Below are 15,991 nucleotides of genomic sequence, written 5' to 3' on the forward strand. Positions count from 1 at the left end.
GGGAGGGAGGGAGGGAAGGAGGGAGGGAGGGAGGGAGGGAGGGAGGGAGGAAGAAAGGAAGGAAGGAAGGAAGGAAGGAAGGAAGGAAGGAAGGAAGGAAGGAAGGAAGACCTTCCTGGTGCTGAGGTGCTGATTACATAAGCCTACATGTCCTCTCAGAATCTTAGTCATCCATCATTGAATAGCATGTAATGAGCACCTGTTTTACTCACAATTCTGCAATTCATCCTGAAAACTCAAATTTGGGGCTGCCTCTTCCTCTAATGTTGATGATCCATTTAGGGATGCTCCTGATTTGTTTGGCATCCCTTGGTAATAGGACTTGAACTAGGACTCTATGTTTTATGCGTCTTCTCTTATTCCTCTTGTTCTTCCTCAAATTCAGAATCTCTCCACCTCTACAAGACTGGCGTTTTGGAATAAATAATTTTCCAGGGCACAGGCGAAATGGGATAGATTCTGAGACTTGTAGGATGTTCAGTCTCATCTACAATGTCTCTAGTCATCACCTCATATCCCTTTGCATGGCTGGCAGGTGAAGGTGGGAAGGAAGCAAAAGTACCCCCTACTGAGAAACACAGTTACCTAACCCATGGGAATTCTCAGACTCAGAACTTTGCCAGAAACGATCTGCCTACCACTATCCATTACAAGCAAGGATTATCCATGTAATTTAATCTTGTCAGCATTCTCAACCCTGCCTGCATAGTTGTTACTGAAATATACACAGTGATCACCTGAGCATAACCATTTCAAACGGCTTCCCAGAAGACCTCCACTTGAGACAGTTTCCCAACCTCCAAACTACATGTTTTTAAGAAGTTTTAATACATATATTAAAACTACAAAAATATTCTATTTTCTAAATGGGATGATATAGTATTGCGGAAGTGGCTCACGGATAGAACACTTGTCTTACATGTGTGAGGCCCTGGGTTTGATCCCTGGCACTGCAAACAAAAAAACAAAATAAAAACGAAACAGCTGGGTAATTTCAGAGCAAGAAAGAAATTTCTTTTGATGAGGGATTATAGAACATGGCCACCAAATACAGCTCCAGTTGCTTTTGGTTGTGCTGTTATTATCAGAAAGTAATTAGGAAACAGGAATATCTCTAGGAATTCTGGACTTTGTAACAGTTTGAGTTGGAGGTGTGTCATATCCCCTAAAACAATTTCTCCAGTGCTAAAAACTCATAGAGATGCTCTTGACCAAAGTAACATCACAGAGAAATTCACCATGAAGAGCCTGGCCAAGAGGATGTTTTCTGAGCAGAATACCTGGGACTTGCCAGGTAACACAATCAAGACTTCCCAAGACCCAGCACGGACAGGAGGCATTCTGAAAATGCTTTTCAGCCATTGATAAGTATGATTGAACTTCTCCCTCTTCTCCTATTAGTACTTCAGTTACTACAGAAATAAATACAGACAAAGAAGGCCTTTAGGATCCAAGAAAATTATGTCCAGAAGATATATGTGTTTTGTATTCTACAAAAGCTGTGAATTCTAGTTCTGTGTAGCTTGGAAGATCTGGCCATGATTCACAGGCAGGAGTAGGATGCATTAGATGCGTTTAACATTCCATGTGGCTTTAGGAAACTCCCCTGAGGTTTGTTTTCCTAGCTAAAAAACGTGCAGCAGGTCATTGGCCTCAGCCACTGTGAGAATCCTGTGAGATAACATGCATAAAATTGTTTTGTTGGTTCTAATATCTAATAAGGTAACCCATGATTTTGGGAACCTCCATCCTGAAAACGGTATTAGACTAGTGGCGACTTTTAAATGGGGATCTTAAAACTGTAGGATTATGGATGAGGGCTGTCAGAGAATTAATTGTCAAATGTCTGCCCTCAAGTGGGCAATTAGGAAAACACGTTTGGGCTAAAAATATAGTGATATATTTTTTATGACTGAAGTTGTGACTGTATTGTAGATCATTAGATATGAAAGACCAGGAAATGAATTTGGTGCCCTCTAAAATGCAAAGAGCAAGAGATTAATCTTCTAAATGATCTCCATGGAAATATTCCTTTTAGTTTCCAAAATCTCTCTTGTCCTCTGTGGCGTCTGAGGCCATGGTGTTCTTCTGTGCCTTGTAGCAATATTCTACAGCTTCATGCATCACTAGGTTTGGAGAATATCAGTATTTATATAGTAGTATTTATATAAAAATATGGTATAATGTAACCAGAGTTGATTCACTATCAATGATGATTGTGCATAATCAATTCATGATTGTGTTAACTTCAATCACTGCTCTGTCTTTCAATCCATCAGATATCTGATATTGATACTCAGCATCCAATATTGTAGATTTGGCAAACAAGGCTTTTGGAGACGCGGTTTCTTTCTAATAAGTTCATGGTCAAGGTTCCAAGTTATTAGCAGTAATACAGATTCTCACAAAAAGATTAAACTTCAGGAGAGAGTTTGTATTGGGGATGGTCAGTACTACTCTGGGGGAAGCTGGAAGGTTAGCGGTCAGTGCTTTCAAACCTTCATTCGGATGCTTTTCCAGGTAGGGTCCTACATTACTAGCAGAGGAACTGTGTGGATTTCATCTTACAGGCACAAAAACAGACACCTGGATGACATCTTTTCTGAAGAGAGCACCAGCTTAGCCAACAGCAAACCCAGAACTGAGCACTACATTATCACACTCAGTTCGTATTTCTCTGGTATGTCCTCGGAGTGTTCAGTCTTGAAGTCTGTGTTGAGGTGGTGGATTTCAATGAAAAAAACATAGATGAGGCCTCCAATGACAGCACCAACCAAAGGCCCCACGACTGGAATCCACCAGAAGTTATTTCCAGCTCTGAAATAAAACAAAAAATTACTGATATTACTGGCATTCCTTTTGGCAGGACTGTTTGGCTATTAACTAACCAGTTTGTTTTTGCATACTCGGGCTCCCTTTGAACAAGTATTAGAGCACTCCTGGTAGCTTGGAAACATCACTCTAGACTGCAGTCCGTCTGATTTCAGGTATACCAGTGTCCTTTTTGTACCTATCAGAGTACACGTCCCACTTATTTTCTTTTTGGAAAATAGAGTCTTGAAATCATAACCAGAATCAAGAGAATTAGGTGAAAATTCAGAGGGACTACTCAGAGATTTCTTTTTCCTTCATCTGAAATAATGTGTCTAGAGGATTAGGAATGAAAAGAATTCATGGCAATTCCTGAATATCATTTATCAGTGAGAGCAAGTCAAACTAAACAATCAGAAACTGCTTATCCATAAATACATGAATTAAAAAAGTCAAAGGTGGACAGCTGAATTACCTCCTAAATAAAATTTATTTGGTGATTTATTTTTTTTGAGGTTGCAGCTTAAAGTCATTCTCTGATAGGATTTTATGCTAATGAGTCTTTCTTCTGGAAATCCTTAATGTCAGTATCTTATACGAAAGATAGAGTTCAAGGAGAAAGGAGGAACTTCTCTGACTACTCACCATCTCTTGAACACATTAAATAAGTCCATAGAAATTTCATGTTGCTCACAAGCTAGTGAAAGTACAGAAAATCTTTTGAACACAGGAAATGATAAACACAAAATTTCAGGTTGGTGCTGGCAGATGGGAAACCAGAAGGACTGCGCAGCTAGAAGCACCTAAAATTTTCACAGGTTCTAGCTGGAGCAAGAATCTGTGGCTCATCTTTTTGCTGCTTTGCTTAGTCACTTCATTTTTCTCTCACAGGGCCTTTTGTTTGTGTAAATAAAATTCCCACTAGGAATAAAAATAAAGGAAAGAAACCGAAAACAAAACCCCTGTTCTAGAGTTCATGAGATCTAGTTCTAAGCTCAGGGAGATCTAGAATCCTCTGAGAAAAGTCTTCCCATTTGAATTTCTTCCACATGAGTGACCCTTCAGTTCAGTGCTTCCCTGAGCCCTGAGCTCGGACCATCTTTAACCTGAGCTCATGCAGCAAAGAGCACCAAGCACAGCGGCCACCAGATGTCACTCGTGCTTCGTGGGAGAGAGAAAGTGGGTTGACTGTTTCCTGGCTGCCCTTACCAAACTCCCAAATCTAGAAGTTTTTGATAACAGGCACATAGACTTAAACCTAGCATTTCGCTTCTACTTTACTCATGAAGTGTTCGAGGCACTTCATTCTACCCATAATTTCTTTCCTTTTGTCATTCTTTCATAAGGAATCTCTATTATTTCACAGAGGAGAATCAAAGATATCTGCCATGGTGGGGCCCTTTCTTCCTTTAGTGTTCATTGTTCCAAGATAGTAAGTTGTAAATGGAGATGCTAAGAGATACCTGCCCGCCTGGTCTTGCATCTCTAAGGGGCATCTGTATGATGGATTTAAGGATCCAAATAAATCTATAGATCCATTTGATCATTATCAAAGGGATTATCACTTTTTAATTTGATTTAAAATTAATCCCAAGAAAAGGTCTGTTAACTGTTTAAGGTGCCATCATCAGAAATTTGTTCTTTTGGATAAAATAGCTAAATCCAACAGCTTCCTTAAGACGTTTGTTCCATTAAGTCACTAATTCCTGACTGAGAATTAGTCAAGAGAATAGGAACCCTCACATTTTAAGAAAGGTTAAGAATCAGGCTGAGTCCATGAGTTCCTGACCTTGTTCCAGCCTCTTATTCCACCACTTGGCATGCAAGGACAAGTGAAGAAATGAAAACAGGGGGGCTTGATTTTATTTGAAAAATGGGGTGCTGCACAAACTAGGATATCCAACAAAGTACTTATTTAGGAGAGACCTCTGAAAGAATGAGAGATCCGAGGGACATTTTGGATGTATGTCTTCCTGAAAAAATTTTTCTTGGCACTTTTTTATTGGCAATCCTAGGTCTTCCTGACTAATTTCTTTTTTCTTTTCTTTCTTTCTTTTCTAAATATTGTCTGACTAATTTCTATTCCTCCATTCTTCCCACTTTAATATATCTTCTATAGTGGTACAAGAATCACTTTTGCTTATCAGCTCTTCTAATCATGTAAAACTTCTGCTCTAGTTCCTTTGATGCTCTCCATAACCTATAGGTAGGAAGGAGCAACCCTCTACCCCCACACACCCCATTTTCATTATGGTATGGAAAATCTTACAATTACTCTTTCCTTCCTTCTTCATGCAGCTTTCCAGTAAGACTAGATCACTTTACTTTCTTAAAATTCTGTCTCTGCATATAAGGTTCTCTTGGTCTGAAATATCCTCTGTCCCTCCATTAGACATGTTTCAATATTATATAATGCCCCACTTCTGCTCCCCAAACCTAAAACTTGGAGCCTCAAACTTTATCTTAATTTCTGGAGTTAATAAATCAAGTCTCCTTTATTGGACTTGATAACTTTAGTCTTAAAGTAAAGCTCATGTCAATTCTCTGAAGCAAGAAAAACAAAACCGTCACCAACATAAAGCAGAGAAGAACAGCATCTTGGTCTGAACCTTTAGCAGAGGGCCTTGAATGCATCTGGTATCCTTATAGATAACAAATGAGTACATACAGGGCAAATACAATTAGATTAAGGAGGGTAATAGAGCTTAGGATTTGACATTAGACAGCTGCATCATTTTCCCATTGACATGATATACTACATACTTATCAAAGAAAAGAGCACAAAGGCAAAATGTCTATCTTATAACTATCACCAATTCCTTTTTTGTTTGTTTATGGGCCACACCTGGCAATGCTCAGGGCTCACTCCTGGCTTTGTTCTTAGGGATCATTCCTGGTAGAACTTGGGAACCATATGTAGTGCCAATTGAACCTGGGTCTGGCATATGAAAGGCAAACATCCTAGCCATTGTAGTATTACTTCAGCCCTACTACCATCATTCTTAGAACGTTAGGCTGAGGTAGGCTCTTTGGGGAGAAAATGGGAAGGAGTTAATGAACAAAGTTTGTGCTGGGGAAGTTTGTGTTGGCATTGGATATAACCTCAGCACATTCTGAGGTAGGAATCATGGGTTTTGCCATTTCCCATGCACTCTTTGACGTCTTTCCTGCCAGGAATTTCTTGCTCATCAGACTCAAAGCAACTTTCACTTATACAGTCAGACTTTTTCTCAACTCCCCCAACAGTTAATCATCTACGAAGCATTCCTCTCAGCATTATATTTTATGTGTTTCCATAGGATTTTACATTGCTTAAGGCTAGTGTCTTCATTAATATTGCTTGGCACATAGACCATAGCATAGTGTTCAATGCAGATCTGTTGAATGAATGAATGAATGAATGGTGTGTAGCTTGTGTGGTTCCCTAGAAAGTGTCCTTTATTACCACCAAAAAATGTAAATTATAGTTCAACTTTATTGCAAAGTGAGTGTGCAGGTAAGTAAATTGATAAAAACATTTACATAAAAATATACCAATGAGGGAATCTGTTTATAGCAGGAAGTGTATCTAATGTAGCTATCTACCTATTTTGAATTTACCTGAAACCCTTCTGAGTCACTCTCACACTGTCCCTCTTACTGTTGCTTTCTCTCACGCTCTCTCCCTCTCTCTCTCTCTCTCTCACATGTACACACTGTGTACCATATCACCAGCGAAATCTTCCATATGTATACCAGATTATTTCCTAATATATATTCTGGTATCTGGAACATACCAGAATATATTGCTCAGCCTCTATTCTCCCTTCTCACATCTCAAAGTGTGAGTCTCTTCCAGGGGCTCTAACTACAAAGACTCTGATCTCATAACCCCAATGAGGCAGCTGTGTGGCTCCTATTTAGTCCCAACCCCCACTGATACTTACGTGAAGACTTCAAATCCCCATCCTGCTAAAGCAGTGAAAAGCCTGGGACTCAAATCTCGAGCTGGGTTCATGGCACAACCACTGTTCAGTCCCAAAGATGAAGAAATGACAATAATCAGGAGACCAACGGCAATGGGTTCTAGACCTTTGGGTACTCCCAAGTTTCTGGTATCAAAAATAGCAAAGACAATCATGAGGAGGAACATGGTTGACACTACCTGGGGAGGGAGAAAATGTGCATGGATGTTAGTTTGTACTATGCAAAATTGTTTACCTCAAAATTAATCCCTGATTATTTGAAACATACCTAACACACACACTGGGTGAGCACAAGTGCTCCTCTTATCACGCAACCCTACACCTGGGTGTTAATATTCTTCTTATTTACAGATCAGTTACCTGCCCTTGGTCACATGCTTAGTAAGAAGCAGTCAGGAGGGAACCCAGGGAAATTGATTGTTGATATTATTCTCTTTACCACACAAAGCTACTACCCAGCTAAATAGGGAAGCAGCAGCTTGGAAAATTAAACTTAAAATCCACTTCCAAATAGTGAGACAATCAAGAAAGACTTTAATGGGCAAAGAAAATCAATACAAACTTCTAAAGAAAAACAGATTTAGTTACTGCTCTGCCATTACAGGTGAGGCTTGCCTCTGGCTGACATCACTGGGCCTAATCTGGAATGGGGAGATTAGACCCAGTGGGCAGTCTCTCCCTTTTGGCTAGGACCCAGCAGCCTTCACACTTGACCTGTGCCATATAAGGCACATGGCCACTTACCTGGCTGTGCAAAAGATCTATTCAACAAATTACATTTTTCTCACAGTTATTCTTCCTGTCATTTGGTGAAGATGGGCAGGGTAAAGAGAGCGCAACCACAGCCTAATCCCTCAGCTTCTTCCAAGGGCTCTAACTATGAAAACTTAGCCCAGCACAGCAAGAATACTAGAAAACCAATAGGTAACCATGTAGAAGTCCAACAAGCTTAACGAGTGAAAACAGTATCAAGAAGGACATAAACAATACCAATAAATCCTCATACAATGTCTTTAGTGGCACCACGATGAGCTCAAAGAAATGACGGCATAATACAATATAGAAAGCTCAGCAAAGCACAAAAAAGTATAAATGAAAATGCTACTACACTCAGAAATGACCAAATTTCCCAGAATTGAGGATTACAGACACTAAGACCCAAGAGTCTTGAAGGGTCCCAGGAAAAATAGATGCAACTAGGAAAAATCCAAGACATGCTGTATCCAAAATGATGAAATCCAAAGACAGATACAGAAAACTGAAAACAGCAGGATCAAAACTGGAACTTAATACAAAGGAAAGCCCATATAATGTACATTAAAACTATCAAATAAGACTTTAAGAGCCAGAAGAGGAGTATGGAGGGGTATAATACCATATGAACACCTTCCCAAGAATACTCTATCCAGCTAAAATGTCATTCATATTTCTAAGGAATGATACAGAGCTTCATGGACAGGCAACAGATTAGGGAATTCATAACCTTGAAACCAGTGTTGCATCATAAAATCTTACCTAAAAGTCAGGGCAAATTTCCCAACACGTGTCCCTGAGTAACTAACAGGGCATGTGGTTGCCCTCTGTGAGATAAAGAAAGGCATGCATACTCCTAAATTGCTAGGGGATTTTATATTTTTTCAATAATGAAATAATCTTATTTTTATTGGTTAAAATAACTTAATAAATCATCACAAATAGACTTATAAATTTAGTTTCTGATAATTTTATTTATCAGTTTTTAAGTTTTATTTGAGAAAGTAATAAGAAATAAATTTGTCCAATGCCTGCCAAGGGGACAAGCTGGATGATGGGAGGAAACCTAGGGACAGTGACAGAGGGAAGAGGACACTGGCAGTTGAATTGCTACTGGAATATTGTGTGCCTGAAGCATTTCTACTATGAAAAATTTTGTAAATAACCCTGTCTAAATAAAAATTGAAAATAAAAACTCAATTCTAGGACATATATATATATATTCTATGTTTATTGTTAACAATAATGAAGAGCTAAAAACAAGTGCCAATTAACATTGTATGAAAAAGATATAGCACTGTAGCACTGTCCTCCCGTTGTTCATCGATTTGCTTGAGCAGGCCCAGTAACGTCTCCATCATGAGACTTATTGTTACTGTGTTTGGCATATCGAATACGTCACAGGTAGCTTGCCAAGCTTTGCCATGTAGGCGAGATACTCTCAGTAGCTTGCCAGATTCTCCGAGAGGGGCGGAAGAATCGAACCCGGCTCGGCCGGGCCGGCTGCGTGCAAGGCAAACGCCCTACCTCTGTGTTATTTGCTCCAGCCCATGAAGAAGATATGATATATATATATGTACATATATATACACACATAATGGAATGATACCATTAAAATTTCTATATAGAAAAATGAAATACCTCCATTTGCTACAAAACAGATGGACCTGGGCTTAGTGACATAAACCAGACAGAGAAAGAGAAATACCTTATTATTTCACTCAGATGGATGAACTAAGTAAAACAAAAATAAGCCTATCAACTCTCTAAGAAGACTAAATTAGTAGTCATTAGAAAGGAAGGTAAGAGGATTTGGAAATAGGTAAATTGGGTGGTCAAAATGTATAGTAAAATTGGATTTCCAGCAGTGAACTTAATGTCGTGTATTCTGTTTTTTTTTTTTTTATGGGCACCTGATCTGTGCATGCTATAATGCAATGTTACTTCAATTAAAGCAAAAGGGGAAAAAGGAAAACAAATTTAAGGGACAAATGAGAAAAACAGATATTTTTGTTTGTTTTTGTTTGGAGGTTACACCCAGTGGTGCTTGGGGGCCCTCACAGCTCTAAGCTTGGGAATTTCTCCTTGTGGTGCTAGAGGAACCATGAAGTACCAGGGATCAAATGTAAATTTGATCCTTATGTAAAGCATGAACTCAACCTTTCTTTCTAACACTCCAAACTGATTTTCCCACTCATTGGTTCTCATGGCTTACTCCCGACTCTGCTCAGGGATCACTCCTGGTGGTGTTTAGGAAGCCATTGGGGATCAAAACCAGATTGGCCGGATGCGAGTCAAGCACCTTTACCCTCATACTATCTCTTGGTCACTACCAAAACTATTAATGAAAAAATATATCCTAAGGGAAATAAAACAGTTAGCTCAGACTTTCCTAGTAGAACTGAACATGCATTACACTTTTGAAAGGAAAGTCAATGATAGTTAAATTGTAGGCATTTTAAAAGTTTGCTGTACAACTTGATTCAGTTGGGAATTTTGGAACTATACTTAGAGAACTAATCTAAAATGAGGGAAAATATAATAAAATATGCTTACTTAAGCATAGTGAATAGTACCAAAAAACCTTGAGGTCAACTGTATATGCATCAATAAGGAAAAAGCTAGAACATAATGTGCTCATTTTATAGTCTAACGTGCATCTATTAAAAACAATAATTAGCTTCTCTCCCAGAAGGGAGCATAACATGATGCTTGCCATAACCATGTCACCAGAATCCTGCCAGGCTGTTTCACTCGGGGGGTCCCAGAGGCGGATGGATGAGAACCCTCCCCACCCCAAGGAACACAGCCCCTGAAGCTGAAAAGCCCCGGAAATCAACCATCACCATGCTCATGGCCACTCTCTGCACCCTTGGGCCGAGCCTCACCCACAAGTGAACCTATTTTTGAACACTTCATATCACACACCGTACCCACACTCTCAGAGTGCTGCATCACATTTGATGAGATTCAAAGTAGGAGGCAACCAATGTTAGAGAGAAATATATATTTTTTACATATATATGTATACACACACATATATGCGCACAAGGCTCAACCTCTAACAATATATTAGTGATCTCTTATAGAAGGGCTTAATGGCTTCTGGATGAAATACACAATCTTCACCCTCTTTCCCCTAAGGATACTTTTTGGTAGCATTTTCAGCAGTTTTTCATAACAAACAATACAAAACATTATTTTGGTTCTGCTTTGGGGCAGGGATTGGGGTTTGGGATGGAAACATCCGAAATATGGTAGGTGGGAAGTGGGAAGGTGTAATTAATGGTGATGGGATTGGTGTTTGAATATTAAATGTAATGAAATATTGTGAGCTACTTGGGGCTGGAGCGATAGCACAGCGGGTAGGGCATTTGCCTTGCATGCAGCCAACATGGCCGACACAGGTTCAATTCCCAGCACCCCTTATGGTCCCCTGAGCACCGCCAGGAGCAATTCCTGAGTGCATGAGCCAGGAGTAACCCCTGAGCATCACCGGGTGTGACCCAAAAAGCAAAAAAAAAATATTGTGAGCTACTTTATAAAATAAAAAACTTATTAAAAAAATAAAAACCATAATTAGAGGCTGGAGAAATAATACAGTGAGTAGGGTGCTTGCCTTGCATGTGCCCAACCTAGATTCAATCTCTGGCACCCAAGCCCCCCATAAGTGATTCCTTAGTATAGAGCCATGAGTAACTGCTGAGCACCACCCAGTGTGGCCCCAAAGTCAAAGTAGATAAATAAATAAAAGTCAAAAGGAGCTGATAATAACCTCTTCCTGCTGATCAATTCCCTTTCTCTAGTCCTCAATTTTTAATTTGACCAAAATGAGGCACTGGAAACAATACAATAAATATATATTAAAAATTATTATGATATTAAGCTCTATATTATAGATTAAATTACATGGACATGTCTATTTTTCTTTAAAAGGTTTATAGAAATCAATGGTGACGCTCTCTATCTTTGAATTTAAGATATTTGATCCTTGTTATGATTTCTGTACTTGTATTGATCTGTTCAAACTTTCTATTTTTTCAGGTTCATCTTGCTTATAATGGGGTTATTCTAAAAATTTCTTCTTCTAGGTGGTTCAATATTTTCTTATATATCCTCTTCTTACTATTTTTTCATGATCCTTTGTACTAAATGTAGTAACTTTACCTCTTTAATTTCTGGTTTCTTTTACCTTCTGTTATTTATTTATTTTGGTGAATTTAGTAAGAGGTTTATCAATCTTGTTGATCCCTTGAAAGAGCAGATCAGCATTTCACTGATTTTTGTATCATTCTTTTTGTTTTATTTCATTTATTTTCATTTAATTTTATTTACCAATTATTACAAATATTTCATTTGCTTTTAATAATTTCCTTCCTTCTGCTATTTTGGGTTCCATTTGTTTCTGCAGGTTAGTTCATTTGAAACTATTCTTACTTACTGATGTGGGTTTGTACTGCAATGAACATCACTTTTAATATTGTTTTTGCTGCATCCCGTGAGATCTGATATATGTTTTTGTTTTTGCTGTTCTCTGGGTAATAGCTTTTTAATTTCTCCTTTGATTTTGTCACTGAGCCCAAAGTTATGTAGAAACATGTTGTTTAGTTGCCATATGCTTGAGACTTACTTCCATTTTGTTGTTGTTGTTGTTAATTTCTCTCATTTTATATTTTAGTTTAAAATCTGTTGTGTTTTTTGGTCCACACCTGACAGTACTCAGGGCTTACTGCTGGCTCTGCACTCAGGGATCACTACTGGTGGGCTCAGGGGACAATGTGGGGTGCTGGGAATCAAACCCTGATTGGCTGCTTGTTTTGAAAGCACCCTACCTGCTCTACTATTGCTCTGACCTCTTAGACTTCTGCTTCATTTACTACTTGTGCCATGTTTCTCTGAGAACATTAATCATCCTCAACAAGGCTTATGAACTGATTGATACAGGTAGAGCCTTCTGTGTCATTATTTTCACTTACTGCGTTTTGGGCTTCTAAGTGTCCTTCGCGTTGTTTTTAACTGTGCTCCTGCTGTGCTGAGGGTGAATCTTTGCAGTTAACTGTCTTAGGAATTTCTGAGGGATTCTGTTTGGTGTTGCTCCTTTTCTTCCCTAGACTTCACCCAACAGTAGGAGGTACAAACATGAGCAGTGTGAGCTGTGATGAGTAAAGCTGTTGTGTGGCTCTGTGTGCAGAGGGACTGTGGTGTGGTGCGGATCGGCTGAGAGGTAGCGATGGAGCACCGAGGCTGTGGAGACCCTGGAAGGGAGGAGATCTGTTTCGAGTTCTAAAAGGCCCTGGAGATGTCCATCAAAAGCTTAACCTCACCTGGAAGGTTGTGTAAGCAAGCAGAGGGTCTGAGATGTGGAAGAGGGCCTGATGAGATGGTGGGGGATGGGCTGGGGGGCTGCATTTATCCTATTTTAATTGGCCAATTCAGACCATTCACGTTGAAGGTGATTGTTGGTACGTAGGACTTGTTACTGTCATTCTACATCTTATTTTATGACAATTTTATTTCTTTCCATCCCACTCCCCATCCTTTGTTTCTAGAAAGTTATTTTATTGGGGTATTAGGTCCTCATCAGTTGACTCTATAGATCCTGTCCTTTTCTCCCTCTTCTTCTGTTAGTTGTTCATGTCACAGCTCTTTATGTTTCTGTTACTGTGTTTTCATTTCTTTTTATGTAAAAAAAAATTCTTTCAACGTTTCTTGTAGGTGAGGTGATGGTGAACTCTATTGTTATGGGAAACTCCTATGATCACTACTACAGATGCTACAGATATACTAGCTGACAGAAACTTATGCCAGATCTGGTGCAACCAGACAGTTCAGCATGCTTGGATCCTCGAGTTTCCCTTTCTCAAATGAGTCAGGCACACTGCCCTGGGTAAGATACCACAGCCAAGCACTGTAACAAGAGTAGCATATGTGTCTTTTCTAAGGAAAATATAAAAGGTTTTGCACTTTACCCAGCAACATGTACGCACTTGAAGGATCCTGGATCCTTGAAAAACTTGCCTGATGTTATGTCTAAAAGAAAAAAGGTATAAAAGCCCTGTTTTTCCTATATTCTAGGCCCAGAGCATGAGATTTGAGTTGCTTCTCTAGGTATTTGCCAGTTATAAATAATTTCTGCTATTATTACTTTTTTTCTCCATGAGTGCCACTTGTTCCTTTCGGTTAAATCAGGCTACTTTCCATAACACTATTAGCTTTTGTTTGTCTAATGAAGTCTTATTGATCCATCATACTTAAAGATTCTTTTTCTGCTTACACATCTGGATTAGCAGGGGGAATTATGGGATTAGAGCTGCAAATCTGTTTCGATGTCCATAAAGGGAAAGTGGTGATGGCGATGAGGAGATGTGCAATGAAGTGGTGTTGCCAGTGGGAGGTGGAAGGGCAACAATCCACAGGGAAAATTCGAATGCACCTCTGCTCTCAGCACTACTCCTGACCTCTCCTTATGTCAAAAACAAACAAAATAACAACAACAAAGCTGCAAACCAGTTGCTTTGCTCTTTCCTAAAGGAGAGGTGGAGGGAATTTGGCTGCTCCAATTATTGCTAACATAAAAATCCAGACTTAATTTTTCTGGCTTTGGATTGTTTGCATTTGGTCCCAGGGTCCATTTTCTGCCAGCAATTAAATATTTCACCCTGTCTGGAAGCTGAACTGTGCTTTAAACAGTCTCTGTCCTCTCTCTGTCTGCTGGGTCAAACTCACCAACAGTAATGATGATTGGTATGCCCCACGACATGCTGGGGGTGGGAGTCTCTTTACTAATTGATCCCTCTCCCTCTCATTTCATGCTGCAGTCACCAACTTCAGATGTCTGGATTTGTGTGTCTCTCCATCAAACCAGGCTCTGAGCTGATTGTCTTTTCTACGTTCTGTAGTTGTTTTCAGAGGTATAGTTACCCCCTCTGTTCCCATCACAATCTGACATTATTTCTGTTGGGAGCCTGACTATCTCAAGAGAGTGACTTGTCTGACTGTCAACAGCAGGACTGAACTCTTGGAAGAGAAGACACACAGACCAGTATGCTAATTAGTATTTACTGGGCAGTAAGTCCTTACTAGTCCAACATATAATTTCTTATTAATTAAATTATAGAATATGCTATTATAATATTAAAACAAAATAAGTGACTAATCTTGGCAGGTGACAGAACTATGGCTTTTTTGTCCAAGAGTTGTGTTAGGTGTCCACTGACAACTGGTTCCAGCCTGGACTATCCTCAGAACCTAAGGACACAGAACCTTCAGAGACTGCAAGCACTCAAAGCGCCAAAATCAAGGTTTCTAATATTATATTTCTCTACATCTACGTATATCAATGTATATATATTAACTGGTTACAACCATGAACACTTAAGGAAGAATGGATAACAGTGAAATAAACTGAAGCAGTGATATATGGATGAACACCAGGGAAAATATGATTAATCTTTATTGAGGTTGGATCGCTGCTAACCAGAAGAACAAATTTTTTTTGTGTGGGAAGATGCTGATGAAACATGTCTACAATAGTAATAGGGAAAGGTAAAATTCTATAAAATTCTGTGGAGGTGGGGTGGGAATAAAGTTTAGAGGGAAGAGAGGAAGGGAGAAAAAACTAGCTTGGGGCAGGAAAAGATCAGTTCAGGAGAGTGGATTCCAGAAACCTGAAATTAGAGACTCCTGGCCACCCTTTCTCTTAGAGAGATTGATACCCATAGACATCAGAAAGCTTGTAATTTTTCTTTTCTCTCAGTTTTGCCTTCTCATGTTTTTCAAGTTTATAAAATAATTACCTTCCTTCCCCCTTCTGGCACCAGTTTCCAAAGAGTAGAATCTAAAATCCTCGAAAGGCTCTTAAAGGTGCCTTATTTCATACTCCCACCCTAGGGCACTGGGATTTCCTTAAGAGTTCTTAAAAAGTCTTTTCCCATTCCCCAAAAGGCCATAAAGTAACATCCTTTCCTGTCTCACAGGTTTATAAGGCCTATAAGTGATATTCCTCTTATGAGATGATGTCTTTTCTCAAAGTTAGGTCCTTGTTGAATGTCCACTTACTTGGTCTGCAAGTGCGTTCGTCAGAGACAGATATGGAGATGGGTATGTTGCAAAAATGTGAGCTGTTGCATTTTCTCCCTCGATAAGCAGTTTTCCACCAGCAAAGGACATCAATCCATCTATGGAAGGACAGAGCTCTGACAAATTAGTGGACCCTGGGCACGGGTGGGACAGACTTATGTCAGGTTTTATGCCAAACAACAACACTCAGACATACAGCTTCAAATCAACAGAGCCAGATAATTTGCATCTTTTGTTCACTTTACAAAGTCATTGTTTTAGATAGGTGCAGGGAAATCTCCACAGGGAAGTCACAGATATAAGCCCTGCCTTGACTGGGTGGTTCCATTTAAGAGACCCACTGTATCCTGGGAATAAATCTTTTGGGAGAATTCTTGGAATTT

The 15,991-nt window shown here is 39.3% G+C and overlaps 1 protein-coding gene across 1 annotated transcript in view; it reads right to left on the reverse strand.

Annotated features, from left to right (window-relative positions):
• Positions 1 to 2,413: 2,413 nt before the first annotated feature.
• The window catches only part of AQP9 (aquaporin 9), a 53,731-nt gene continuing 40,153 nt past the window's right edge, over positions 2,414 to 15,991 (reverse strand). Inside the window, exons 4-6 of the mRNA XM_056130814.1 lie at positions 15,588 to 15,706; positions 6,738 to 6,955; positions 2,414 to 2,817 (exon numbers count right to left, since the gene is read on the reverse strand). Of these exons, the coding sequence (XP_055986789.1) occupies positions 2,649 to 2,817; positions 6,738 to 6,955; positions 15,588 to 15,706 (506 nt within the window). The 3' untranslated portion in view covers positions 2,414 to 2,648. The remainder of the gene's footprint in view (positions 2,818 to 6,737; positions 6,956 to 15,587; positions 15,707 to 15,991) is intronic.

The sequence above is a fragment of the Sorex fumeus genome, unplaced genomic scaffold, assembly GCF_029834395.1.
Source record: "Sorex fumeus unplaced genomic scaffold, SorFum_2.1 ptg000081l, whole genome shotgun sequence".
Lineage (NCBI taxonomy): Eukaryota > Metazoa > Chordata > Mammalia > Eulipotyphla > Soricidae > Sorex > Sorex fumeus.